The sequence below is a fragment of the Triticum urartu genome, chromosome 1 (genome assembly GCF_003073215.2).
Source record: "Triticum urartu cultivar G1812 chromosome 1, Tu2.1, whole genome shotgun sequence".
NCBI classification, from domain to species: Eukaryota; Viridiplantae; Streptophyta; class Magnoliopsida; order Poales; family Poaceae; genus Triticum; species Triticum urartu.
In genome coordinates this window covers 535,006,525-535,034,228 of record NC_053022.1, presented here as the reverse complement: position 1 = coordinate 535,034,228, position 27,704 = coordinate 535,006,525, and the positions used below count along the sequence as shown (strand labels likewise).

Here is a 27,704-nt window from a genome sequence, read left to right as displayed (position 1 = left end):
CATCATTTAGATAGCATTGGCTCGCCGCAGAGACGTCGCCGGCTCGCCACCATGAGCTACAGAGGTGGCGGGAGCAGCGAAGGGGCCGAGCGCTGTCGTATGTCGTGCGGCGGCCACACCGCAGGTAGCCACTCACGGCAACTACGCGCACGCACGCACCAGCCGCCGTCGCGCCGCGAGCTTCGCCTGGCTGTGCACTGCCGCAACCACACGTGAGTTCTTCCGACACGCACCGCCCACAGTCGACCTGCGAGCCACACATGCACCGCCGCGAAGCGCTGCTTGATCCCCTCCATGGACTCGTGCTCGCCATCGTAGTCCGTCGCCCTGGCCACGGAGAGGGCCAAGATCCATGGAGCTGCTCGTGGGGTGAGCATATCGTCCTCGTGCTCCTCAATTCTGCTGGGGTATCGTTTGGGCTGGGTGGCAGAGATGGCGAATTCCTCCTCGGGTGTCTCAGGTTCGGTTCCTTTGCTTCACTCACTGTTTCTGGTTGTCGTGTGCTTCCTTGGCTTGTTTTGCCTGAATTGAGCTTCTCGGGATAGTAATGAGATTGATGCTAACATGTACTACTTCAGTACTTTACTTGTTTCTTAGTAAGAATAGTGATCAAATTCTTGTAATTCGAGGCAACCTGGCTACTTGAAAAATGTAACTTTTATTAGTATTGCTGTCTAGGTTGATGGGTTGGTGCATTTGTTGTACATGACAGAGAATTTCTAATTTTGGTAGTTTGGTCGATACATTATCTTTCCCTTTTGGATGTTTGTGAATTCTGACATGTCCAATGGGGAAACAAATGCTCAATTTAGTTAGCTTACCTTAAATTCGGTTTTACCTGTTGAATTATCACATTGTGTTTTATCATCAATTTCTCACAGTTATGCAACCCTGGCTACTGGACACTTGTAAAACTCTTGTTTCCTTTGTGCAGGGTGGTACACCTCCTATATTTTGAGAAATAAAACTTATGGTTATATGATATCATCTAAGGTGAAACGTTGAAAGGGCTCTTGGATTGTATGCCTCGCTCAGGTAATGAATCCTTTGTGCAGAGAGCTCTTCTTGATGCCCGCATAAGTTAAAATTCTTGTAATTCGAGGCAGCCCGAGATTGTTCGCTGGAAAAATATAACCTTTTATTAATATTGTTGTCTAGGTTCACGGATTGGTGCATTTGTTTGTGCCTGGCAGAGATTCTCTAATTTTGATAGTTTGGCTGATGCATTATCTTCTCCTTTTGGATGTTTTTAAATTCCAACATGTCCAATGGGGAAACAAATGCTCAATTTAGTGACTTCACCTCAAATTCAGTTTTACCTGTTGAATGACCACGTTGTGTTTTATCTTCAATTTTTCACAGTGGCCACTTACCTACTGTAAAACTCGTGTTTCCTTTCTACAGGTTGGTGCGGTCTTATATTTCAAGAAATAAAATCTTGTGGTTATATGCTATCAGTTAATGTGAACCCGTGAAAGGCCGCTTGAATTGTATGCCTCGCTCAGGTAATGAATCCTTTGTGCAGAGAGCTCTTCTTGATGCCCCCATAAGTAATGAATTTGCTACACAGCAAAAAAAGTAGCTATTTGTTTTATGGGACCCTGCTTGCTTATTGTATTAAAATGACGATATGGCTTTGTTTATGTGGAATATCATCCAGGTATTTAAAGGTCGTACAAGTGTTGGAAATATGCCCTAGAGGCAATAATAAAAGCATTATTATTATATTTCCTTGTTCATGATAATTGTCTTTATTCATGCTATAATTGTGTTATCTGGAAATCGTAATACATGTGTGAATAAAAGACACCAACATGTCCCTAGTAAGCCTCTAGTTGACTAGCTCGTTGATCAACAGATAGTCATGGTTTCCTGACTATGGACATTGGATGTCATTGATAACGAGATCACATCATTAGGAGAATGATGTGATGGACAAGACCCAATCCTAACATAGCATAAGATCGTATAGTTCGTTTGCTAGAGTTTTCCAATGTCAAGTATCTTTTCCTTAGACCATGAGATCGTGTAACTCCCGGATACCGTAGGAGTGCTTTGGGTGTGCCAAACGTCACAACGTAACTGGGTGACTATAAAGGTATACTACGGGTATCTCCGAAAGTGTCTGTTGGGTTGACACGGATCAAGACTGGGATTTGTCACTCCGTATGACGGAGAGGTATCATTGGGCCCACTCGGTAATGCATCATCATAATGAGCTCAAAGTGACCAAGTGTCTGGTCACGGGATCATGCATTACGGTACGAGTAAAGTGACTTGCCGGTAACGAGATTGAACGAGGTATTGGGATACCGACGATCGAATCTCAGGCAAGTAACATACCGATTGACGAAGGGAATTGTATACGGGGTTGCTTGAATCCTCGACATAGTGGTTCATCCGATGAGATCATCGAGGAGCATGTGGGAGCCAACATGGGTATCCAGATCCCGCTGTTGGTTATTGACCAGAGAGCGATCTCGGTCATGTCTACATGTCTCCCGAACCCGTAGGGTCTACACACTTAAGGTTCGGTGACGCTAGGGTTGTAGGGATATGTATATGCAGTAACCCGAATGTTGTTCGGAGTCCCGGATGAGATCCCGGACGTCACGAGGAGTTCCGGAATGGTCCGGAGGTAAATAATTATGTATAGGAAGTGCTATTTCGGCCATCGGGACAAGTTTCGGGGTCACCGGTATTGTACCGGGACCACCGGAAGGGTCCTGGGGGTCCACCGGGTGGGGCCACCTATCCCGGAGGGCCCCATGGGATGAAGTGGGAAGGGATCCAGCCCAAAGTGGGCCGGGGCGCCACTTCCCCTAGGGCCCATGCGCCTAGGGTGGGGGAAACCCTAAAGGAAGAGTCCTAGGAGGGGAAGGCACCTCCTAGGTGCCTTGGGGAGGAGGGATTCCTCCCTTGGCCGCCGCCCCCCCTAGGAGATTGCATCTCCTAGGGCCGGCGCCCCCTCCTAGGCCCCCTATATATATTGGGGGGAAGGGAGGACCTCCCACCCTTGCCTTTGGTGCCTCCCTCTCCCTCTCCAACACCTCCTCCTCCTCCATAGTGCTTGGCAAAGCCCTGCCGGAGTACTGCAGCTCCATCACCACCACGCCATCGTGCTGCTGCTGGAGCCATCTTCCTCAACCTCTCCTTCCCCCTTGCTGGATCAAGAAGAAGGATACGTCACGCTAACCGTACGTGTGTTGAACGCGGAGGTGCCGTCCGTTCGGCGCTAGGATCTCCGGTGATTCAGATCACGTCGAGTACGACTCCCTCATCCCCATTCTTTAAACGCTTCCGCGCGTGATCTACAAAGGTATGTAGATGCAATCCGATCACTCGTTGCTAGATGAACTCCTAGATGGATCTTGGTGAAACCGTAGGAAAATTTTTGTTTTCTGCAACGTTCCCCAACACCAAGTACACATTTAGAATCTGTTAGGGGGGGTGTGCGCACTTCTCTAGTATGGCCAGGTATTAGTCGACAAATGAATATACATCAAAAGGCACCACTTTACTTACAGTTCTTCGAGCTTTGTAGGCCTCAACAGAAGTCCCTTGGCCAAGCTTCATTGTAATGCCTAACTAACTACTCCCTCAGTCCAAAAATACTTGTCATCAAAATGGATAAAAGGAGATGTATCTAGAACTAAAATACATCTAGATACATCCCCTTTTCTCCATTGTGATGACAAGTATTTCTGGACGGAGGGAGTATTTAACAAACAACTTTGTCAACTAATAAAAGCAACACTGCAGGTAAATAAATTCATTTTCACATGTTATGGTAAGCTGGCTTCTTCCAGCTCCCCAAAAAACTGAGTACTAATATACAGAGAAGGTTTATAATTATTAAGGCTACTTCACAAATTATTTTGGGAACGGACTAAACATATCAGGATATACACCATCATCTACTAATACTCTACTAAATGAACTATCAATTCACTTCTCTAGTATTTAAATTATACATGTCATTGAATGACTAACAGTACTTGTTCTTCTCTCAAAGCTGTCAACAAAATACAGCCAGTAGAGAAGTTAGAAGGATTTTGAGCTCTAAAGTCCAGGTATCAATCCACTTGACTGCACCGATCTCTGGCCATTTAATTCATGAATCAACGGATTTATCTATAAGAGAGTAATTGTCTATAAGATAGAACTTGCTTGCATGCATTTCATAGATAATAAATCTGTAAAGAGAAGTTAGGAGGTAACATACATATCTGAATATTTACACTTCATATACAGACCCAATACATCTTCAATTCAGAGGTAGGATAGAAGACTGTTTGGTCAGATCTCCATGTTGGGGAATGGTGATGCATAGCAACGAGAGGGGAGAATATGATCTACGTACCCTTGTAGATCAACAACGGAAGCGTTGACACAACGTAGAGGAAGTAGTCGTACGTCTTCCCGATCCGACCGATCCAAGCACCGTTACTCCGGCACCTCCGAGTTCTTAGCACACGTACAGCTCGATGATGATCCCCGGGCTCCGATCCAGCAAAGCTTCGGGGAGGAGTTCCGTCAGCACGACGGCGTGGTGACGATCTTGATGTTCTACCGTCGCAGGGCTTCGCCTAAGCACCGCTATGATATGACCGAGGTGGAATATGGTGGAGGGGGGCACCGCACACGGCTAAGGAACGATCACGAGGATCAACTTGTGTGTCTATGGGGTGCCCCCTGCCCCCGTATATAAAGGAGTGGAGGAGGGGAGGGCCGGCCCTCTCTATGGCGCGCCCTAGGGGAGTCCTACTCCCACCGGAAGTAGGATTCCCCCTTTCCTAGTCCAACTAGGAGTCCTTCCATGTATTAGGAGTAGGAGTCAAGGCAAGGGAAAAGAGGAGAGAAGGAAGGAGGGGGCGCAGCCCTTCCCCCTAGTCCAATTCGGACTAGGCCTTGGGGGGCGCCCAACCTCTCCTATCTCTTTCCCCTAAAGCCCAATAAGGCCCATATACTCCCCGGCGAATTCCCGTAACTCTCCGGTACTCCGAAAAATACTCGGATCACTCGGAACCTTTCCGATGTCCGAATATAGTCGTCCAATATATCGATTTTTACGTCTCGACCATTTCGAGACTCCTCGTCATGTCCCTGATCTCATCTGGGACTCCGAACTCCTTCGATACATCAAAACTCATAAACTCATAATATAACTGTCATCGAAACCTTAAGCGTGCGGACCCTACGGTTCGAGAACAATGTAGACATGACCGAGACACGTCTCCGGTCAATAACCAATAGCGGGACCTGGATGCCCATATTGGCTCTTACATATTCTATGAAGATCTTTATCGGTCAGACCGCATAACAACATACGTTGTTCCCTTTGTCATCGGTATGTTACTTGCCCGAGATTCGATCGTCGGTATCCAATACCTAGTTCAATCTCGTTACCGGCAAGTCTCTTTACTCGTTCCGTAATACATCATCTCGCAACTAACTCATTAGTTGCAATGCTTGCAAGGCTTATGTGATGTGCATTACCGAGAGGGCCCAGAGATACCTCTCCGACAATCGGAGTGACAAATCCTAATCTCGAAATACGCCAACCCAACATCTACCTTTGGAGACACCTGTAATGCTCCTTTATAATCACCCAGTTACGTTGTGACATTTGGTAGCACCCAAAGTGTTCCTCCGGCAAACGGGAGTTGCATAATCTCATAGTCATAGGAACATGTATAAGTCATGAAGAAAGCAATAGCAACATACTAAACGATCGGGTGCTAAGCTAATGGAATGGGTCATGTCAATCAGATCATTCAACTAATGATGTGACCTCGTTAATCAAATAACAACTCTTTGTCTATGGTTAGGAAACATAACCATCTTTGATTAACGAGCTAGTCAAGTAGAGGCATACTAGTGACACTCTGTTTGTCTATGTATTCACACATGTATTATGTTTCCGGTTAATACAATTCTAGCATGAATAATAAACATTTATCATGATATAAGGAAATAAATAATAACTTTATTATTGCCTCTAGGGCATATTTCCTTCAGTCTCCCACTTGCACTAGAGTCAATAATCTAGTTCACATCGCTATGTAATTAACACCAATAGTTCACATCTTTATGTGATTGGTTCACATCTTCATGTGACTAACACCCAAAGGGTTTACTAGATTCAATAATCTAGTTCACATCGCTATGTGATTAACACCCAAAGGGTGATCATGTTTTGCTTGTGAGAGAAATTTAGTCAACGGGTCTGTCACATTCAGATCCGTAAGTATTTTGCAAATATTTATGTCAACAATGCTCTGCACGGAGCTACTTTAGCTAATTGCTCCCACTTTCAATATGTATCTAGATTGAGACTTAGAGTCATCCAGATCTGTGTCAAAACTTGCATCGACGTAATCTTTTACGACGAACCTTTTTGTCACCTCCATAATTGAGAAATATTTCCTTATTCCACTAAGGATAATTTTGACCGCTGTCCAGTGATCTACTCTTAGATCACTATTGTACTCCCTTGCTTAACACAGTGTAGGGTATACAATAGATCTGGTACACAGCATGGCATACTTTATAGAACCTATGGCTGAGGCATAGGGAATGACTTTCATTCTATTTCTGTCTTCTGCCGTGGTCGGGCTTTGAGTCTTACTCAATTTCACACCTTGCAACACAGGCAAGAACTCTTTCTTTGACTATTCCATTTTGAACTACTTCAAAATCTTGTCAAGGTATGTACTCATTGAAAAAACTAATCAAGCGTCTTGATCTATCTCTATAGATCTTGAAGCTCAATATGTAAGCAGCTTCACCGAAGTCTTTCTTTGAAAAACTCCTTTCAAACACTCCTTTTATGCTTTACAGAATAATTCTACATTATTTCCGATCAACAATATGTCATTCACATATACTTATCAGAAATGTTGTAGTGCTCCCACTCACTTTCTCATAAATACAGGCTTCACCGCAAGTCTGTATAAAACTATATGCTTTAATCAACTTATCAAAGCGTATATTCCAACTCCGAGATGCTTGCACCAGTCCATAGATAGATCGCTGGAGCTTGCATATTTTGTTAGTACCTTTAGGATTGACAAAACCTTCTGGTTGTATCATATACAACTCTTCTTTAATAAATCTATTAAGGAATGCAGTTTTGTTTATCCATTTGCCAGATTTCATAAAATGCGGCAATTGCTAACATGATTCGGACAGACTTAAGCATAGATACGAGTGAGAAACTCTCATCGTAGTCAACACCTTCAACTTGCCGAAAACCTTTTGCGACAAGTCGAGCTTTGTAGACAGTAACACTACTATCAGCGTCCGTCTTCCTCTTGAAGATCCATTTATTTTCTATGGTTTGCCGATCATCGGGCAAATCCATCAAAGTCCATACTTTGTTCTCATACATGGATCATATCTCAGATTTCATGGCCTCAAACCATTTTGCGGAATCTGGGCTCATCATCGCTTCCTCATAGTTCGCAAGTTCGTCATGGTCTAGTAACATGACTTCCAGAACAGGATTACCGTACCACTCTGGTGCGGATCTCACTCTGGTATACCTACGAGATTCAGTAGTAACTTGATCTGAAGTTTCATGATCATCATCATTAGCTTCCTCACTAATTGGTGTAGGTGTCACAGAAACCGGTTTCTGTGATGTACTAATTTCCAATAAGGGAGGAGGTACAGTTACCTCATCAAGTTATACTTTCCTCCCACTCACTTCTTTCGAGAAAACTCCTTCTCTAGAAAAACTCCGAATTTAGCAACAAAAGTCTTGCCTTCGGATTTGTGATAGAAGGTGTACCCAACAGTTTCCTTTGGATATCCTATGAAGATTTACTTTTCCGATTTGGATTCGAGCTTATCATGTTGAAACTTTTTCACATAAGCATTACAGTCCCAAACTTTAAGAAACGACAGCTTAGGTTTCTTACCAAACCATAGTTCACACGGTGTCGTCTCAACGGATTTAGATGGTGCCCTATTTAACGTGAATGCAGCTGTCTCTAATGCATAACCCCAAAACGATAGTGGTAGATCGGTAAGAGACATCATAGATCGCACTATATCTAATAAAGTATGGTTATGACGTTCGGACACACCATTACACTATGGTGTTCCAGGTGGCGTGAGTAGTGAAACTATTTCACATTGTTTTAATTAAAGACCAAACTCGTAACTCAAATGTTTTACCTCTGCGATCATATCATAGAAACTTTTATTTTCTTGTCACGATGATTTTTCACTTCACTCTGAAATTCTTTGAACTTTTCAAATGTTTCAGACTTATGTTTCATCAAGTAGATATACCCATATCTGCTCAAATCATATGTGAAGGTCAGAAAATAACGATACCCGCCGCGAGCTTCAACACTCATCGGATCGCATACATCAGTATGTATTATTTCCAATAAGTCAGTTGCTCGCTCCATTGTTCCGGAGAACGGAGTCTTTAGTCATCTTGCCCATAAGGCATGGTTCGCAAGCACCAAGTGATTCATAATCAAGTGATTTAAAAATCCCATCAGCATGGAGTTTCTTCATGCGCTTTACACCAATATGACCTAAACGGCAGTGCCACAAATAAGTTGCACTATCATTATTAACTTTGCATCTTTTGGTTTCAATATTATGATTATGTGTATCACTACTATCGAGATCCAACGAACTATTTTCATTGGGTGTGTAACCATATAAGGTTTTATTCATGTAAACAGAACAACAATTTATTCTCTTACTTAAATGAATAACCGTATTACAATAAACATGATCAAATCATATTCATGCTCAACGCAAACACCAAATAACACTTATTCAGGTTCAACACTAATCCCGAAAGTATAGGGAGTGTGCGATGATGATCATATCAATCTTGGAACCACTTCCAACACACATCGTCACTTCACCCTTAACTAGTCTCTGTTTATTCTGCAACTCCCGTTTCGAGTTACTAATCTTAGCAACTGAACTAGTATCAAATACTGAGGGGTTGCTATAAACACTAGTAAAGTACACATCAATAACATGTATATCAAATATACTTATGTTCACTTTGCCATCCTTCTTATCTGCCAATCACTTGGGGTAGTTCCGCTTCTAGTGACCAGTCTCTTTGCAGTAGAAACACTTAGTCTCAGGCTTAGGACCAGACTTTGGCTTCTTCACTTGAGCAGCAACTTGCTTGCTGTTCTTCTTGAAGTTCCCCTTCTTCCCTCTGCCCTTTTCTTGAAACTAGTGGTCTTGTCTACCATCAACACTTGATGTTTTTCTCGATTTCTACCTTCGTCAATTTCCTCATTACGAAGAGCTTGGGAATCGTTTCCGTTATCCCTTGCATATCATAGTTCATCACAAAGTTCTACTAACTTGGTGATGGTGACTAGAGAATTCTGTCAATCACTATCTTATCTGGAAGATTAACTCCCACTTGATTCAAGCGATTGTTGTACTCAGACAATCTGGGCACATGCTCACTAGTTGAGCGATTCTCCTCCATCTTTTAGCTATAGAACTTGTTGGAGACTTTCATATCTCTCAACTCGAGTATTTGCTTGAAATATTAACTTCAACTCCTAGAACATCTCATATGCTCCATGACGTTCAAAACGTCTTTGAAGTCCCGATTCTAAGCAATTAAGCATGGTGCACTAAACTATCAAGTAGTCATCAGATTGAGCTAGCCAAACGTTCATAACGTCTGCATCTGCTCCTGCAATAGGTCCGTCACCTAGCGGTGCATCAAGGACATAATTCTTCTGTGCAGCAATGAGGATAAACCTCAGACCACGGATCCAATCCGCATCTTTGCTACTAACATCTTTCAACACAATTTTCTCTAGGAACATATCAAAATAAACACAGGGAAGCAACAACGCGAGCTATTGATCTACAACATGATTTGCAAAATACTACCAGGACTAAGTTCATGATAAATTTAAGTTCAATTTAATCATATTACTTAAGAACTCCCACTTAGATAGACATCCCTCTAATCCTCTAAGTGATCATGTGATCCAAATCAACTAAACCATGTCCGATCATCATGTGAGATGGAGTAGTTTCATTGGTGAACATCACTATGTTGATCATATCTACTATATGATTCACGCTCGACCTTTCGGTCTCCGTGTTCCGAGGCCATATCTGTATATGCTTGGCTCATCAAGTATAACCTGAGTATTCCGCGTGTGCAACTGTTTTGCACCCGTTGTATTTGAACGTAGAGCCTATCACACCCGATCATCACGTGGTGTCTCAGCACGAAGAACTTTCGCAACGATGCATACTCAGGGAGAACACTTCTTGATAATTAGTGAGAGATCATCTTAAAATGCTACCGTCAAACTAAGCAAAATAAGATGTATAAAAGATAAACATCATATGCAATCAAAATATGTGACATGATATGGCCATCATCATCTTGCGCCTTTGATTTCCATCTCCAAAGTACTGTTATGATCTCTATCGTCACCGGCATAACACCATGATCTCCATCATCTTGATCTATATCAATGTGCCGTCACGTGGTCGTCTCGCCAACAATTGCTCTTGCAACTATTGCTATCGCATAGCGATAAAGTAAAGCAGTTATTGGGCGCTTGCATCTTATGCAATAGAGAGACAACCATAAGGATTTTGCCAGTTGCTGATAACTTCAACAAAACATGATCATCTCATACAACAACTTATATCTCATCACGTCTTGACCATATCACACACAACATGCCCTGCAAAAACAAGTTAGACGTCCTCTACTTTGTTGTTGCAAGTTTTACGTGGCTGCTACGGGCTTAAGTAAGAACCAATCTCACCTACGCATCAAAACCACAACGATAGTTTGTCAATTTGACTCCGTTTTAACCTTCGCAAGGACCGGGCGTAGCCACACTTGGTTCAACTAAAGTTGGAGAAACTGTCACCCACAAGCCACCTCTGTGCAAAGCACGTCGGGAGAACCGGTCTCGCGTAAGCGTACCGTAATGTCGGTTTGGGCCGCTTCATCCAACAATACCGCTGAACCAAAGTATGACATGCTGGTAGGCAGTATGACTTATATCGCCCACAACTCACTTGTATTCTACTCGTGCATATAAAATCAACATATAAAACCTAGGCTCTGATACCACTGTTGGGGACGTAGTAATTTCAAAAAATTTCCTACGCACACGCAAGATCATGGTGATGCATAGCAACGAGAGGGGAGAGTATGATCTACGTACCCTTGTAGATCAACAACGGAAGCGTTGACACAACGTAGAGGAAGTAGTCGTACGTCTTCCCGATCCGACCGATCCAAGCACCGTTACTCCGGCACCTCCGAGTTCTTAGCACACGTACAGCTCGATGACGATCCCCGGGCTCCGATCCAGCAAAGCTTCGGGGAGGAGTTCCGTCAGCACGACGGCGTGGTGACGATCTTGATGTTCTACCGTCGCAGGGCTTCGCCTAAGCACCGCTATGATATGACCGAGGTGGAATATGGTGGAAGGGGGCACCGCACACGGCTAAGGAACGATCACGAGGATCAACTTGTGTGTCTATGGGGTGCCCCCTGCCCCTGTATATAAAGGATGGAGGAGGAGGAGGCCGGCCAAGGCTTGGTGCGGCCAGGATGTGGAGTCCTACTAGGACTCCAAGTCCTAGTAGGAGTCCATCAAGAGGGGAGGAAGGGAGAAGGAAGTGGAGGAGTAGGAAAGGTGGCCGGCCCCCTTTTCCCTAGTCCAATTCGGACTAGAGGGGAGGGGGGGCGCAGCAGCCTTTTTCCTCTTCCCACTAAAGCCCATCAAGGCCCATTACTTCTCCCGTAACTACCCGGTACTCCGAAAAATACCCGAATCACTCGGAACCTTTCCGATGTCCGAATATAGTCGTTCAATATATCGATCTTTACGTCTCGACCATTTCGAGACTCCTCGTCATGTCCCCGATCTCATCCGGGACTCCGAACTCCTTCGGTACATCAAAACTCATAAACTCATAATATAAATGTCATCGAAACCTTAAGCGTGCGACCCTACGGTTCGAGAACAATGTAGACATGACCGAGACACGTCTCCGGTCAATAACCAATAGCGGGACCTGGATGCCCATATTGGCTCTTACATATTCTATGAAGATCTTTATCGGTCAGACCGCATAACAACATACGTTGTTCCCTTTGTCATCGGTATGTTACTTGCCCGAGATTCGATCGTCGGTATCCAATACCTAGTTCAATCTCGTTACCGGCAAGTCTCTTTACTCGTTCCGTAATACATCATCTCGCAACTAACTCATTAGTTGCAATGCTTGCAAGGCTTATGTGATGTGCATTACCGGAGGGCCCAGAGATACCTCTCCGACAATCGGAGTGTCAAATCCTAATCTCGAAATACGCCAACCCAACATCTACCTTTGGAGACACCTGTAATGCTCCTTTATAATCACCCAGTTACGTTGTTGACGTTTGGTAGCACCAAAGTGTTCCTCCGGCAAACGGGAGTTGCATAAATCTCATAGTCATGGGAACATGTATAAGTCATGAAGAAAGCAATAACAACATACTAAACGATCGGGTGCTAAGCTAATGGAATGGGTCATGTCAATCAGATCATTCAACTAATGATGTGACCTCGTTAATCAAAATGACAACTCATGTCTATGGTTAGGAAACATAACCATCTTTGATTAACGAGCTAGTCAAGTAGAGGCATACTAGTGACACTATGTTTGTCTATGTATTCACACATGTATTATGTTTCCGTAATACAATTCTAGCATGAATAATAAACATTTATCATGAAATAAGGGAAATAAATTAATAACTTATTATTGCCTTCTAAGGGCCATATTTTCTTCACCTCCATAGCTGCAAAAATCTTCAATAATCTGTGAACTCCGTCAGACAGTAATATTAAAAATTCCTTGTTTTATTGATATATTCACATCTAGATAAAGGAGGTACATGTCCATAGGGGAGGAAAAGCAGCCATTAATTGTGCTAAAGTGGCCTCAGTCCAAAGACACTCCCTAAAGTAAAATTTAGAGCACAAACTGATGAAGTCTCTCTGAAGTAAATTCTAAAATACATAAAATGGCACGGGAAGTGTGGAGCCCTTCCATCTTATTTAGATGATCTCCAGAAGAGTAGTGTTTTTGTCCTCTTGTGGGTATTTAAATTACAATTACCCTAAAAAGTGAAGTTAACTCGTGAATATGTGCTTTAAGCAGATCCAACTTCATTAGTTTTGAAAATAAAACAATTCTCTTCAATGATATAACTTTATACTTCATATTTGTTCAGACATTGTCAATTCAATTTTTTGGTACGCGATACAGCTAAAAAAAGTGGTAGTTGACAAATGAATGCCCATCGGATGGTACCACTTTGATACAGTGCATCCAGCGTTGTAGGCCTAAAAAAATGCCCCTTCGCCAAGCTTCACTGTGATGCCTAACTAACTACTCCCTCCGTTTCATATTTGTTAATTGATAAACTGATTTCTTCCAGCTGCCCAAAAAACAGAGTACCAATACACATGAAGGTTGTTTAGTTGTTAAGGCAACTTTACAAATCATTTGGGAATGGACTAAACACATATACACCAGTTGAATGCAAAGAAAAGAAATCATTTATCTACTAATACTCCACTAAATGAACTCCAGCAATTCACATCTCTAGTATTGTATTATACATGTCAAAGAATGACAAACAGTACTTATTCCTCCCTCGAAGTTGTCAAGGAAATACAACCAGTAGAGAACCTGGAAGGATAGTGAGCTCTAAACTCCAGATATCTAAGGGGGTAATTGTAGATAAGATAGGACTTGCTTGGATGCATTTCATAGATAATAAATCTGTAAAGAGTGGTTAGGAGGTAATCCCTTTGTAAACTAATATAAGACCGTTTAGATCACAACTTTAGTGATCTAAAGTAGTAGTCTAAACGGTCCTATATTAGTTTACAAAAGGGGTAACATACATATCTGAACATTTACACTTCTTATCTTCAATTCAGAGATAAGACCGAATAGTCTCTGGTCAGATTTCCATAGCCGCAAAAAGCTTCAATAATCTGTGAACTATGTAAGACAGTAATATTAGAAACCCCTTATTCTATTGATGTATTCACATCAAAAGAAAGGAGATACATGTCAACAGGGGAAAAAAACCAACCATCAGTTGTGCTAATGTTACCACTCCAGAGTGGCCTTAGTCCAAAGACACCACCTGGATTAAATTTTAGAACACAATAAGTTTCAGTTAACTGGTGAACGCTATCTGAAGTGCAATTTAAAACATATAAAATGGCACGGGAAGTGTGGAGCCCATCCAGCTGACTGAGATCATCTCGAGAAGAGTGGTGTTTTTGCCCTCTTATGGAGATTTGAAAGAGCAATTACCCCAAAAAAGTGTAGTTAACTGATGAATACGTGTTGTAAGCAGGCCCAAGTTCATTAGTTTTGAAAATCAAAAAATTCCCTTTCATAATATAATTTTATACTTCATATTTGTTCAAACATTGCAAATTTATTTTTTGGTATGAAGTAGAACTAAAAAGAACTGTTGATACATCATACATGTATGCATGATATTATAAAGCATCGATAGATTTTTTTTATTTATTGAAATGCTCCCTCTTGTGAATTTAGTAGCAGTTTAGTACGAAGTCCTGGATCGCTAGCTGATGGTGATGAAACACACGCTATTACTATTGAGCTGCCCAAATCTGCATGGATCTGCATGGATCAGCGCACAAATCTTGTCGCTTTACTCCTGGAAGCAAACGCAACTCTCGCAGGCATTTCCGATTGGTGGACTGCGTCGTTCGACCGATCCCGATGCATGGCACCGCCCGACATGCATCTGGAACCAAGTGCCAGTCAACTGTGCAGCCCAGATTCATCACATAGCTACGGCCGACACCTTTTGTCGCCTGACAGCTGCAATCAAGTGCAATCAAATGGCCAATTCCAATTGGTCCGCTTGCTACCACGCGGCCTCACCCAATTAGTCTGCATGCATGCAACAACTCGATTAATCAGCTAATCCATCTCTTCTTTTTGCCTTGAATTTTCTACAGTTTATATTCATGAGTATTTTATAGTCGTTTGATTGATCTAGTGTCCCGCATCCCATTAACAGCTCTCTCTTGTTATTACCTGTGACCACTCTGATATTAACTAATAACTTGACCATTATGGACAAACCTAACAGTGGTTATGCTTTGCAAACGTGATGAACTATCTGTTTCAAACATATGCTAGAATGGACAGTGACACACGCTAAAAAAACAACCACGTCGGCAGAACCGAAAGCGATAGCACATGAGGAAGAAACCACATTCAAACAGCCGAAAGGGACAGCACATACGCACACACAAACACACACGAACAGATTGAGCCAAACACAACCAAAAAACGCTAAATCAACCAAACCAAATGCCACACCCGTTCAAAAAATTTCAATGAAATAAATGGATCCATGAGGCGTTTGTACACCACCACATCCCAAATTAATACCACGTGCCATGTATAGGTTTACTGTAAGGTCTTTTTCAGCCAAGTGGGTGAATCTTGAGGCAAAAACCTTCTCTGGAATAGATGCTTGGGTATGTAAGGGCCCGTCTGGAGAGAAACGCTGGCTCCCTAAGCAGATGTTATTTACATATAAATTGTTTTGCTCAATTTTTTTACTTATAAAATACTAAAAATAAAGTTTAGTTAAATTTTAATAATGCAGGAAAACTCCTTATAGAATGGACCGCCCCGCAATTTACGCTCCCCCTTTCGAGGCGATCGCGAGGCGATCGGGGGTAGATCCCGAGAATGCCGCGCCGGCGGTGAGAGTTCACCCTTCCCGGAGGAAGGGCGAGGATATCTGTAGGAAGGAAGAGATATGCCCCGATTGGGATTCATTAGGATTGAGAAAGGATTGGATGCAGGTAAGGAATGCGATCAAGAAGATGGAGATGAGGAAAATCCAAAGGAAGGAAACTAAGAATCGGGGCGGGGAAAATCGGGGCCAACCGGAGGTGGGGGGTATGGATCGAATCAAAGACAAGATTCAGAGCTTGAGAAGGGATCTGGGGCGCTCGTGGATTGGGAGAAAGGATAGGCTGGAACTATTACCGCCGGGAGATCCGCCGGACAGAGGAAGAGAAAAGGATTTGGAGATGATTACCATCCCTGATACAGCGATATCACGAGATCACATACCAATTGCAGGGCCAGAGCAAGTCGCCAGGACCGGATCTGCACCGATGGGGTATAAAACCCAGGATCAAGGGCATGTAGCATGTACTATTCCTCGACCTCCACCTGCGATTGCCACCGGCTTGTCCATGGAGAGCCTCATGAGCAAGGGCAAGGGCGCCATGAGTGAAAGTGAGGTGCCACCCAAGCGGTCGGAGGGAGGAAGATCGGAAAGGGTCGTGCTGCACGGTGGCTCATCCCATGGCCATGGGGGTGCGATCGACGCCCTGTCTGTCCCAGAGGAGGCCATGATCCCGACGCCCAGAGTGGGGGCCGTCGGGGATGCTGCTGATCCCAAGCTTCCTGCCATCATCTGCGGGCAGATCAAGGAGGCTGTGGAACTAGACCTGTCTGCGGAGAAGGCGGCAATGCGCACCCGCTGGATCGCAGTGGGCCTCTTCTTGTCGCCACAAGCCTTCGGCACTGAAGGTTTGTTCCGAGAGATGAAGAGCAAGTGGGGCTTGAGGGGACGGCTAACCTACTCCCCACTCAAGAACAACCGCTACCTGATGGAGTTTGAGCGGGAAGGAGATCGCCGGCACATCCTCAACAACGGCCCCTGGACTCACAAGGGAGATGCTTTCCTGATGGTGGCAGTGGATGGTAGCCAGAGACCGGCTGATGTTGAAGTCGCTCACATGCCAATATGGGTACGTGTTCACGACACTCCTCCCATCATGATGTCAGAAAGAGTTGCATGGAAGGTGGGTGCAGAGCTAGGAGAGGTCCTGGCTGTGGACTGTGACAAGGAAGGTAAAATTTGGGGGGACTACATTAGAATCCGTATCAAGCACGATGTAGATGTGCCTCTCTGTAGTGATGTAACTTTCCATGAGAAGTCAGAGAACGATTTCTATTGCTTAGAGGTTAAGTATGAGAGAGTGCCTCGATTCTGTGGGTACTGTGGTCTCATAGGGCATGGACAACACAACTGTAAGCTGCCTGTTGACCTCTAAAAGATGAGGTTTACAGCAGCAATGCGTGCCTCCCCTGCTAAGCATAGCTCTAGTAGAAGGGGATATGTGGATCCAAATGTCAGCAGAACTCGCAGGTTCCTCCAATTTGGGCAGGAGGTGTTCGGCAAGGAGGTGCATGTCTACCCAAAGCAGGCCAAAGCAAGGCTCATGGCGGTCCCTGAAGAAATCATGGCAAACCCAATGGTGCAAGAGGCAATAGCGGCGGTGAGTGCTCTGAAGGTTACTGAGGAAGGAGACAACGATCAGCAGGGTAGGAAGGGGAACACAGCAGAGAAGCCAATCCAGGAGACCGTCCCAGCTGAATTAGCGGCACCAAACAAGCAGATGCAGGTGGATGGGAAGGAGGTGGAAGAGACAGCAGTGAAAACAGGACCTGGGAAGACGATGGTGAACTCTGGACAGTTCACCGCAGCAAAAGCTAAGGATGACAATGGCAGTGAACCACTCTTCCCTCCAGGCTTTGGCCCATTACCTTAGTACTTCATTAAGGGTGCTGGTGATGCTGGTCTCCACGTGGTGACGGGGCTGCATGGGCTAGAAGGTGAAGAGAAGAGAGATGTGACTGCTACTGATAAGGCAGGGCAGGAGATGATCCCAGCTGGGGTGAAGGGCCGCAGGAAGTATGTGTTTCCTTCTGCCTCGATGCTGGGTAAGAGAGGGGAACAAAATGAAGAGAATTTCAGCAAGATCAAGGGGGCGACTAAGGACAATGAGGTGGATCAGAACAAAAAGAAGAAAGGGACAGAGGCAGACGCTGAAGCAAGCAGCAAGGGCAAGGAGGAAGACAAGGAAGCAGTCGGAACTGGGGCTCCCGGCGACCTGGTGGGTGCTAAAGATGGCGCACACCAGGAGCCATGACAGTCCTGAGCTGGAACTGCCGGGGGATTGGCCAACCCCGGACAGTTCGTGAGCTAGTTGGGCTAGTGCATTCGCTCAAACCCAAACTAGTCTTCCTCTCTGAAACACGGCAAAAGGATGACTACGTCAATAAATTAAGATGGAGGCTAGGCCTCAAGCACTATATCAAGCATGCCGGTACTGGAAAGAGTGCTGGTATTGCCCTCTTCTATGATGAAAATGTAGAAATAAAAGAACTTGCCGTTGGCCCGAGGTATATTGATGTGTTGATCCGTGTGTCTCCTAACAGCCCCCGATGGAGGGGAACTTTTGTCTATGGAGAGCCGAAAGCTCATGAGAGAATCCACATGCGGAATGTACTGAGAAGATTGAGACCAAATGCCTCTGAACTGTGGCTTGTGATCGGGGACTTTAATGAGACTATGTGGCAGAGTGAACACTTCTCTAAGGCAAAGAGATCTGAAACTAACATGGCAAACTTCAGAAGGGTTCTATCGGATTGTAATCTTCATGATATTGGCTACAAAGGTATGGCATGGACGTACGACAACAAACAGAGCGGGTCCGATAATGTGAAAGCCCGCCTAGACAGGGCAGTGGCCACACCAGAATGGAGCACGGCCTTCAGGAATGCAACAGTGGAGCACATCATCTCTGCAAGATCAGACCATGTCCCTGTTTTACTACGACTTGGAAAAAGGAAGGAGTGGCCGGTAAAAAGAAGTTTTAGATATGAAGCAATGTGGGAAAGAGTGGAGTCACTCCCTGACACAATCCGTAATGCATGGGAGAGGGGAGGACAAGGCAGATCGATGGAAGATGTCGTAGCAAAGCTGAGAGACATGTAGAATACCTTGAGCTCGTGGGCACTGAAAGATTTTTGCTCACTACAGAACAAGATCAGTTCGTGTAGAGGCAGACTAAAGTGGCTGTGGAACCAAACTGTTACACCTAAAATTGAATGTAAGATCAAGATCACAACCGGAGAGCTGGATGAACTACTACTCAGAGAGGAAATCATGTGGAAGCAACGGTCTAGAATTGCCTGGCTGAGAGAAGGGGACAAGAACACCGAATTCTTCCACCGCAAGGCTACCTGGAGGAGGAAAAAAAATAAAATCCATAAGCTACAAGGTACGGATGGTTCTTGGATAGAGAAATGGAGGAAATACAGGCCGAAATTAATCAGTTTTTCAAGGACCTATATACCAGAGATGATACAGTTGACCCACAAACTCTACTCGACAGCTACCTGACGCTAGTTGATGAAGACATGAATGCAACCCTGACCAAGACTGTTACTCCAGAGGAAGTGGGGGATGCCCTATTTCAAATCGGCCCGCTTAAGGCACCAAGTCCCGACGGATTCCCAGCCCGTTTCTTTCAATGGAACTGGGATGTGGTGAAGGAGGATGTCACGAAAGCGGTGATCAAATTCTTCGAGGATGGTGCCATGCCAGAGGGAGTGAATGACACGGTTATAGTACTCATTCTGAAAGGGAAAGACCCAAAGACTATTAAGGACTACCGACCCATCAGCTTATGCAATGTGATTTACAAGGTAATCTCGAAGGTTTTAGTTAACAGATTGAGACCCCTCCTGGATGATCTAGTGTCTGAAACTCAGAGTGCTTTCGTTCCCGGTAGGCTGATCACGGACAACGCCCTCATAGCGTTTGAGTGTTTCCACAAAATTCAACATAGCAAAAACCCGAGGGACTCCTACTGCGCCTACAAACTGGACTTGGCCAAGGCTTATGACCGGGTGGACTGGGATTTCCTCAAGGGGGCCCTAAGAAGGATAGGTTTTGCTGACAAATGGATTGAGTGGGTGATGGCTTGTGTTAGGTCAGTGAGGTTCACAGTAAGGTGTAATGGGGAGCTGTTGGATCCCTTTCATCCGTCCCGGGGACTAAGACAGGGAGACCCGCTTAGCCCATACTTGTTTTTATTCGTGGCGGAAGGACTGGCGGGGCTGCTAAGGAGAGAAGTGGCAAAGGGTTCACCGACTCCACTCAAAATTGCTCGTAATAGTCCAGGAATATCAAACCCTCTTTTCACGGATGATAGCCTCCTCTTCTTCAAAGCTAATGTGGAAGAAGCTAGAAAGGTGAAGGAGATCCTGAACATATTCCAACGGAGTTCCGGACAGCTCTTAAGCCAAAGTAAATGCTCGCACCTTTTCAGCGAGGCTTGTCCGGTGCAAGTCAGGGAAGAGATCAAGGAGATCCTTGGAGTAACTATCTCTGTTTTTGAGAGCAAATACTTGGGCCTCCCCACGCCGGAGGGTAGAATGAAGGATGAGCACTTTCAACCGATCATGGACAAACTCGGTAAGAGGTGTTGCGACTGGAATGAAAGGTTCGTGTCTCAGGCAGCCAAGGAGGTTAACGTCAAGTCAGTGGTGCAAGCACTCCCGGCTTACATCATGGGCGTGTTCAAAATGAGCATGGGGTTTTGCGAGAGATATCAAAAGATGATTAGGGACTTCTGGTGGGGTGATAAGGAGAACCACCGGAAGGTGCACTGGATGTCTTGGGAGAATATGACGAGACACAAGAAGAATGGGGGCATAGGATTTTGTGACATGCACCTATTTAACCAAGCTCTCCTAGCCCGCCAAGCCTGGAGGCTGGTACAAAACCCATATAGCATGTGCGCTCGCGTCCTGAAATCAAAATATTACCCACGAGGTAACCTCCTGGATACGGTCTTCAGTTCGGACGCTTCACCCTCATGGAGGGGGATTGAATTTGGCCTCGAATTGCTGAAGGAGGGAGTGATTTGGAGAGTAGGGAATGGCAAGAGCATTCAAATCCAAAAGGATCATTGGCTCCCTCATAGCGAGGGCCGAAAGACAGCTAGTTTTATTCGGAGGACAAGAATCCGATGGGTCAATCAATTGTTACTCCCAACCGAAAGGCAATGGAATGTAGATCTGATTAAGCAGATTTTTTACCAGTTTGATGCGGAGGAAATCTGCAAACTAAGGTTACCAAGTGCTGAAACTGCAGATAGCATTGCATGGCATTATGAGAAATCTGGACAATTCACGGTGAAGAGTGCTTACAAACTGGCTGATATGATTAAACGCAATTCCACCTCAGGGGCTTCGGCCTCTAACAGTGAGGCAGGAGTTCGAAACCTGTGGGACATGATCTGGAAAGCTAAGGTACCTGAGAAAATAAAAATCTTCGGTTGGCGAACGGCGACCAATTCCTTGGCCACGAAGCTAAACACATGCAGGAGAACGATCACCACAGATAGTATATGCAGCTTGTGTGGGAAGGAGGACGAAAATGAGTTCCATGCGGTCAATGTGTGTACCAGGAGTAAAGCCCTGAGATTTACTATGAGGCCTATTTGGAACCTGCCAAAGGAAGACAAGTTCAGGTACACAGGAACAGACTGGCTGCAAATACTTCTGAACTCGCAGGATGAGATAACCAGGCGACGTATTCTGATGCTATTCTAGCAATGCTGGAATCTAAGAAATGACGCCATACATGGGGATGGTAAGGGCACCGTTCAGGGATCGACAATACTCCTGACAAGGTACGAGGAGGAATTTGCCAATGCCCAGATTCCGGAGAAACAGGACCGGATGAGCAGCTACAGCCTACGTCAGTCAGGTCCAGGCACTCTTTCAGTTGCCACTACAGCAAGGTGGATGACACCGGAGGAGGGATGGGTGAAGTTAAACACGGATGCCTCCTTTATCCAAGCATCAGGCGACAGTTGGGGAGGGGCGGTAGCAAGAGACGCGCAAGGACGAGTCCGCCTCTCGGCTTGCTTAGAATTGGGCAAATGTAACTCTCCAGTGGAAGCAGAAGTTGCTGCTGTACTTGGGGGTGTTAGAGAGCTGGCTAAAGTTTTCAACGGAAAACTGATCGTGGAAACTGATAGTTCGTCAGTGGGACAACTCTTGGAGAAGGGATGTGGAAACCAATCGGCATGTTTTCCTCTTGTGGCCGACATCCGACACAACCCGAACCTATTTGAGAGCTCCGTCGTAAAGGTCATCAGCCGGAACAAAAACCACCTGGCGCATGAGCTAGCTGCAATGGCCAGGTCTACAGGCAACCAAGTTCTGTTAGAAAGGGTCCCGGATAATCTTACCCAGCTGATGTACTCAGATTGTAACCCCACCAGGGAGTAGGCTCTTTACTCCGTGGTTCTCAAAAAAAATTAATAATGCTCATCGCACATTTTGAAAATATTCATGAAGTGTAAAACTTTGCGTGGTTCCCAAAACAATATTTCATATCATCCAAAAATAATATACATGACATTTTTAATAAATCTTCACATATTTAAAAACAATGCTCTCACATTTAAGTATATATAAGATAAAGCAATGTGCGCATAATTTGAAGAAATTTTTAACGCCGTTAAAAATGTTCACCATGTATTGAAAAATGTTTTAACATATATTCACAATGTTTAAAACATGTATTTAAAAAACTTTCAACTTTGTAAAAAAAATGTTCCGCGTGTATACTAAAAATATACAGTGTGTATTGACTATTGAAGAGTAGACATATGTTGAAAAAGATAGTGAAGAAAAAAACCAAATGAAACACCGATAAAAAACACATAGAAACAACAATAAGGAAGGTTCTAAGGCTGTGTTTGGTTGAGCTGCAGATTCTGTAAAAGCTGCTGTGAGCTGTGAGCTGTGAAAAAGCTGCTGTGAAATTTTAGCTGTGGAAAAGCTGGAAGCTGTTTGGCTAAAACGGTTGTTTAGCAGAAACGGCTGTGAAACACAATGAAGAGGTATGACTTACCAGTGGCATTGATGGGTAAATACTACTAGGTTTTAGGGGACAACAGAAAATGGTTGGTTTAGAAGCTGAGAAGCTGAAAAGTTGGGGTATCCCAGCTTCAAAATTTACACTACATAGAAGCTGCAGATTCTGAAAAGCTGCTTTGTAAATTTACCCATTTGGTTCAGCTTATAGCTTTTGGACCCAAAAGTTGAAAGCTGAAGTTGAACCAAACACAGCCTAAGGTCGGTACGAACTAGACTATAGGAATCTTCCTAAACCGCTACATGATCTACAGTGCAGAGCCGGCCCATAAGGTTAATTCGGGAAAATTATTTAGACAGGTTTGGACCAGTTTTAAGAACTTCAATGCGGTATTTTTTTTATATTTTTCCTATGTTCCTTAATCCATTTTTTATTTTACCAAATTTTTCTTTTACCTTACTTTCAAATAAATGTCAACTTTTCTCAATACACGTTGTACATTTTGTGTATACATGTGTAACATTTTTTGTTATGCGTTGAACATTTTTCAAATACATGATGAATATTACTTTGAAATATATGTTTAAATGCTTCTTTACATAAAATGTTGAATATTCTCAAATACACGTTCAACATTTTTGTGAATCGTACGAAACATTTTATATATATTACACAAACATTGTTCACATTATTTGAATATTTTTTCTAAAAATGGCACCAATTTTTTTTTATGAATGTGAAAACTTTTTAAATGTCATGTACACTTTTCTAATGGTGTTAAACATCTTTTACACTTAAGTGAACATTTTTTCATTAAATAAACATTTGTAAAAATTTCATGAACAATGTTTTGAGACACGTGTACATTTTTTTATATCATTCACGAGCTTGGTTTTTTAATGGCATTATGCATTTTTTTTATTTATATGAGCTTTTATTTTAAGTTTATAAACATATTTAAAAATATCACAAACATTTTTTAAGACACACAACTGTAAGAGGAAGAAAACTAATAAATCAAACAACAACAAAAATTCTTCAAATCAGTACAAACATTTCCTAAATTGCATGATCAAATTTTCACAATGTATTAACATTTTTTATGCACAGTTAATTTTTTGAAATTTTTCATAAATTAAGTTCTGAAGTATATTAATTAAACTATTTAGAAATATAAAGAAAATAAGAAAGAATGGATGTTAACCAACGAAAAAAATGTATGAAGAAAGATGTTGTTTTTTGCAATTTTTAGCATCTTCTACCTTTTCACTTTTCTACGAAGAAATGTGATGTTGGTTCTTAAGACGATACTGTTTATCAGATGTAACTATACTCACCAATGCGAGTGCGGCGTTTCGGTGCCCAGGCTCATCTGCACCTGGTCAAAAAAATCAAAACAAATAATAAAAAAAATCATTTTTTGTGTGGTAAATAATTTGATGCGTAAGGTTCGCTCCAATTTTAGATCATTTGGACGTGTGAGCAGCTCTTAGCAAAAACAACAAATCATGTCAAAACAGTGCGTGAACACTAAACATTTTTACAGACCATGAATTTGTCTTTTTTGCCGAGAGCTACTCAGATTTTCAAATAGTTGGGAAATTGGAGGGAACCTCGTGCATCAAATTATCTACCACACATTTTTTTTGAATGGAATTTTTCTAGTATTTGTTTTGAATTTTTTTCGTCAGGGCAGGTGCAGCTGAGCCCGGGCTCAGAAGTGGATTACCGCACCAATACAAAGTTCTTTCACCCAATAAATGTTTTTGTGTGCGCAACTAAGACCATTTTTCTGCTCTTTCATTGTAAAATCTTAGTCAGCAGAGCCGGCATGGGAGACAAGACACACAAGGTAAATTCCAAGTTGACGCTTTGCGCTATCAATACAACATTGTATCAATCCGACGAATTTTTCTATTGTTTGATTTATTTATTTTCTCCCTCTTACGATTTGCTGACGGGATTGTGGATGCCTGCAAAACGACGACAAGCCAACAACTAAGTACATGGATTGAAGTATGAGGCTGAGAGAGATGTGGATTTCATGCCTTTGCTTGGATCAATTTTACATAATAATCCCTAATATGTTAGTTTAATAGCAGTTGACTGATCTTAATGTGAGGTGCTATTTTAGTTATAAATACCCTTTTCTGATGTACATGAATATGAATGAAACTTTAATTGCCCTCTTGATAAGAGGTACATGGATATGATACCTACCAATAGCGGAGCTACGTGAAAAGGCTTGGGGGCGGTTCCCCCCCCCCCCCCCCCCCCCCCCCCCCCCACACACACAAAAAAAAAATCTCTCACATTTAAGTATATATAAGATAAAGCAATGTTCGCATAATTTAAATAAATGTTTAACGCCGTTAAAAATGTTCACCATGTATTGACAAATGTTTAACATATATTCGCAATGTTTAAAACATGTATTTAAAAAACTTTCAACTTTGTAAAAAAATGTTTTGCATGCATACTAAAAATATACAGTGTGTATTGACTATTGAAGAGTAGACATTGTTGAAAAAGATAGTGAAGAAAAAAACCAAATGAAACACCGATAAAAAACACATAGAAACAACAATAAGGAAGGTTCTAAGGTCGGTACGAACCAGACTATAGGAATCTTCCTAAACCGCTACATGATCTACAGTGCAGGGCCGGCCCATAAAGTGAATTCGGGAAAATTCTTTAGAGAGGTTTGGACCAGTTTTAAGAACTTCAATGCGGTATTTTTTTTAATATTTTTCCTATGTTCCTTAATCCTTTTTTTATTTTACCAAAATTTTCTTTTACCTTACTTTCAAATAAATGTCAACTTTTCTCAATACACGTTGTACATTTTGTGTATACATGTGTAACATTTTTTGTTATGCGTTGAACATTTTTCAAATACATGATGAATATTATTTTGAAATATATGTTTAAATGCTTCTTTACATAAAATGTTGAATATTCTCAAATACACGTTCAACATTTTTGTGAATGGTACGAAACATTATATATATATTACCCCAAACATTGTTCACATTATTTGAATATTTTTTCTCAAAATGACACCAAATTTTTTTATGAATGTGAAATCCTTTTAAATGTCATGTACACTTTTCTAATGGTGTTAAACATCTTTTATACTTAAGTGAACATTTTTTCATTAAATAAACATTTGTAAAAATTTCATGAACAATGTTTTGAGACGCGTGCACATTTTTTTATATCATTCACGAGCTTGGTTTTTTAATGGCATTATGCACTTGTTTATTAAATTTATATGAGCTTTTATTTTAAGTTTATAAACATATTTAAAAATATCACAAACATTTTTTAAGACACACGAACCGTAAGAGGAAGAAAACAAATAAATCAAACAACAACAAAAATTCTTCAAATCAGTACAAACATTTCCTAAATTGCATGATCAAATTTTCACAATGTATTAACATTTTTTTATGCACGGTGAATTTTTTGAAATTTTACATAAATTAAGTTCTGAAGTATATTAATTAGACTATTTTGAAATATAAAGAAAATAAGAAAGAATGGAAGTTAACCAATGAAGAAAATGAATGAAGAAAGATGTTGTTGTTTGCAACTTTTAGCATCTTCTACTTTTTGACTTTTCTATGTAGAAATATGATGTTGGTTCTTAAGAAGATATTGTTTATTAGATGTAACCATACTCACCAATACGAGTGCGGCGTTTCGGTGCCCAGACTCATCTGTACCCGGTCAAAAAAATCAAAACAAATAATAAAAAATTCGAAAATTTCCAATTTTTGTGTGGTAAATAATTTGATGCGTGAGGTTCGCTCCAATTTTTAGATCATTTGGACATGTGAGCAGCTCTCAGCAAAACACAACAAATCGGGTCAAAATAGTGCGTGAACACTAAACATTTTTGCAGACCCCGAATTTGTCTTTTTTTGCCGAGAGCTACTCGGATTTCCAAATAGTTGGGAAATTGGAGGGAACCTCGTGCATCAAATTATCTACCACGTAATTTTTTAATGGAATTTTTCTAGTATTTGTTTTGATTTTTTTCATCAGGGCAGGTGCAGCTGAGCCCGGGCTCAGAAGTGGATTACCGCACCAATACAAAGTTCTTTCACCCAATAAATGTTTTTGTGTGGGCAACTAAGACCAATTTTCTGCTCTTTCATTGTAAAATCTTAGTCAGCAGAGCCGGCATGAGAGACAAGACACACAAGGTAAATTCCAAGTTGATGCTTTGCACTATCAATACAACATTGTATCAATCCGAGGAATTTCTCTGTTATTTGATTTATTTATTTTCTCCCTCTTACGATTTGCTGACGGGATTGTGGGTGCCTGCAAAACGACGACAAGCCAACAACTGAGTACATGGATTGAAGTATGAGGCTGCGAGAGATGTGGATTTCATGCCTTTGCTTGGATCAATTTTACATAATAACCCCTAATATGTTAGTTTAATAGCAGTTGACTGATCTTAATGTGAGGTGCTATTTTAGTTATAAATACCCTTTTCTGATGTACATGAATATGAATGACACCCCCCCCCCCCCCAAACAAATTTTTCTTATCATTAGGTATGAACTGGCCCTACTGCCTTGCAGCTTGCTGTTGGAGATAGGCTGATCTCACGAAAAAAAATCATTAGGTATGAACTGGCTCTGCTGCCTTGCAGCTTGCTGTAGGAGATAAGCTGGGCTTCCTCGAGCCGGCGACACATCGCGAAGAGGCGAGGAGAGACTCGGACAGGATGTTCGTTGACTGCATGAACTCTGGCCTGTCGTCTGTCGTCATGGTCGACCTTCACGCTTCGGACAAGCTCTCTGAAAGCGCTCATTCCCTATATGGTACCCCCTCCGTTCGAAATTATTTGCCTCGGATATGAATGTATCTAGAACTA

At 42.5% G+C, this 27,704-nt stretch overlaps 1 protein-coding gene across 3 annotated transcripts; it reads left to right on the top strand.

The window, feature by feature from the left end:
• On the top strand, nucleotides 1–27,649 carry LOC125526972. Of its 3 annotated transcripts, none has more exons than XM_048691567.1 (4): nucleotides 1–460; nucleotides 935–1,035; nucleotides 1,405–1,505; nucleotides 15,713–19,217. In XM_048691567.1, exon 4 carries the CDS (start codon nucleotides 15,729–15,731, stop codon nucleotides 17,178–17,180), a length of 1,452 nt encoding a protein of 483 aa, XP_048547524.1. In that variant the 5' UTR covers nucleotides 1–460; nucleotides 935–1,035; nucleotides 1,405–1,505; nucleotides 15,713–15,728; the 3' UTR covers nucleotides 17,181–19,217. The 3 variants fall into 3 exon arrangements, 1 of the variants encoding a protein (XP_048547524.1); XR_007291933.1 differs by lacking the exon at nucleotides 15,713–19,217 and adding an exon at nucleotides 27,480–27,649 and having other exon boundaries at nucleotides 29–460; XR_007291932.1 differs by lacking the exon at nucleotides 15,713–19,217 and adding an exon at nucleotides 27,453–27,471 and having other exon boundaries at nucleotides 29–460.
• The last annotated feature ends 55 nt before the right edge of the window (nucleotides 27,650–27,704 follow it).

Coding starts and splice junctions, on each gene's coding strand:
- LOC125526972 (XM_048691567.1), top strand. CDS start 15,729: ATGGACCGCCCCGCAATTTACGCTCCCCCTTTCGAGGCGATCGCGAGG.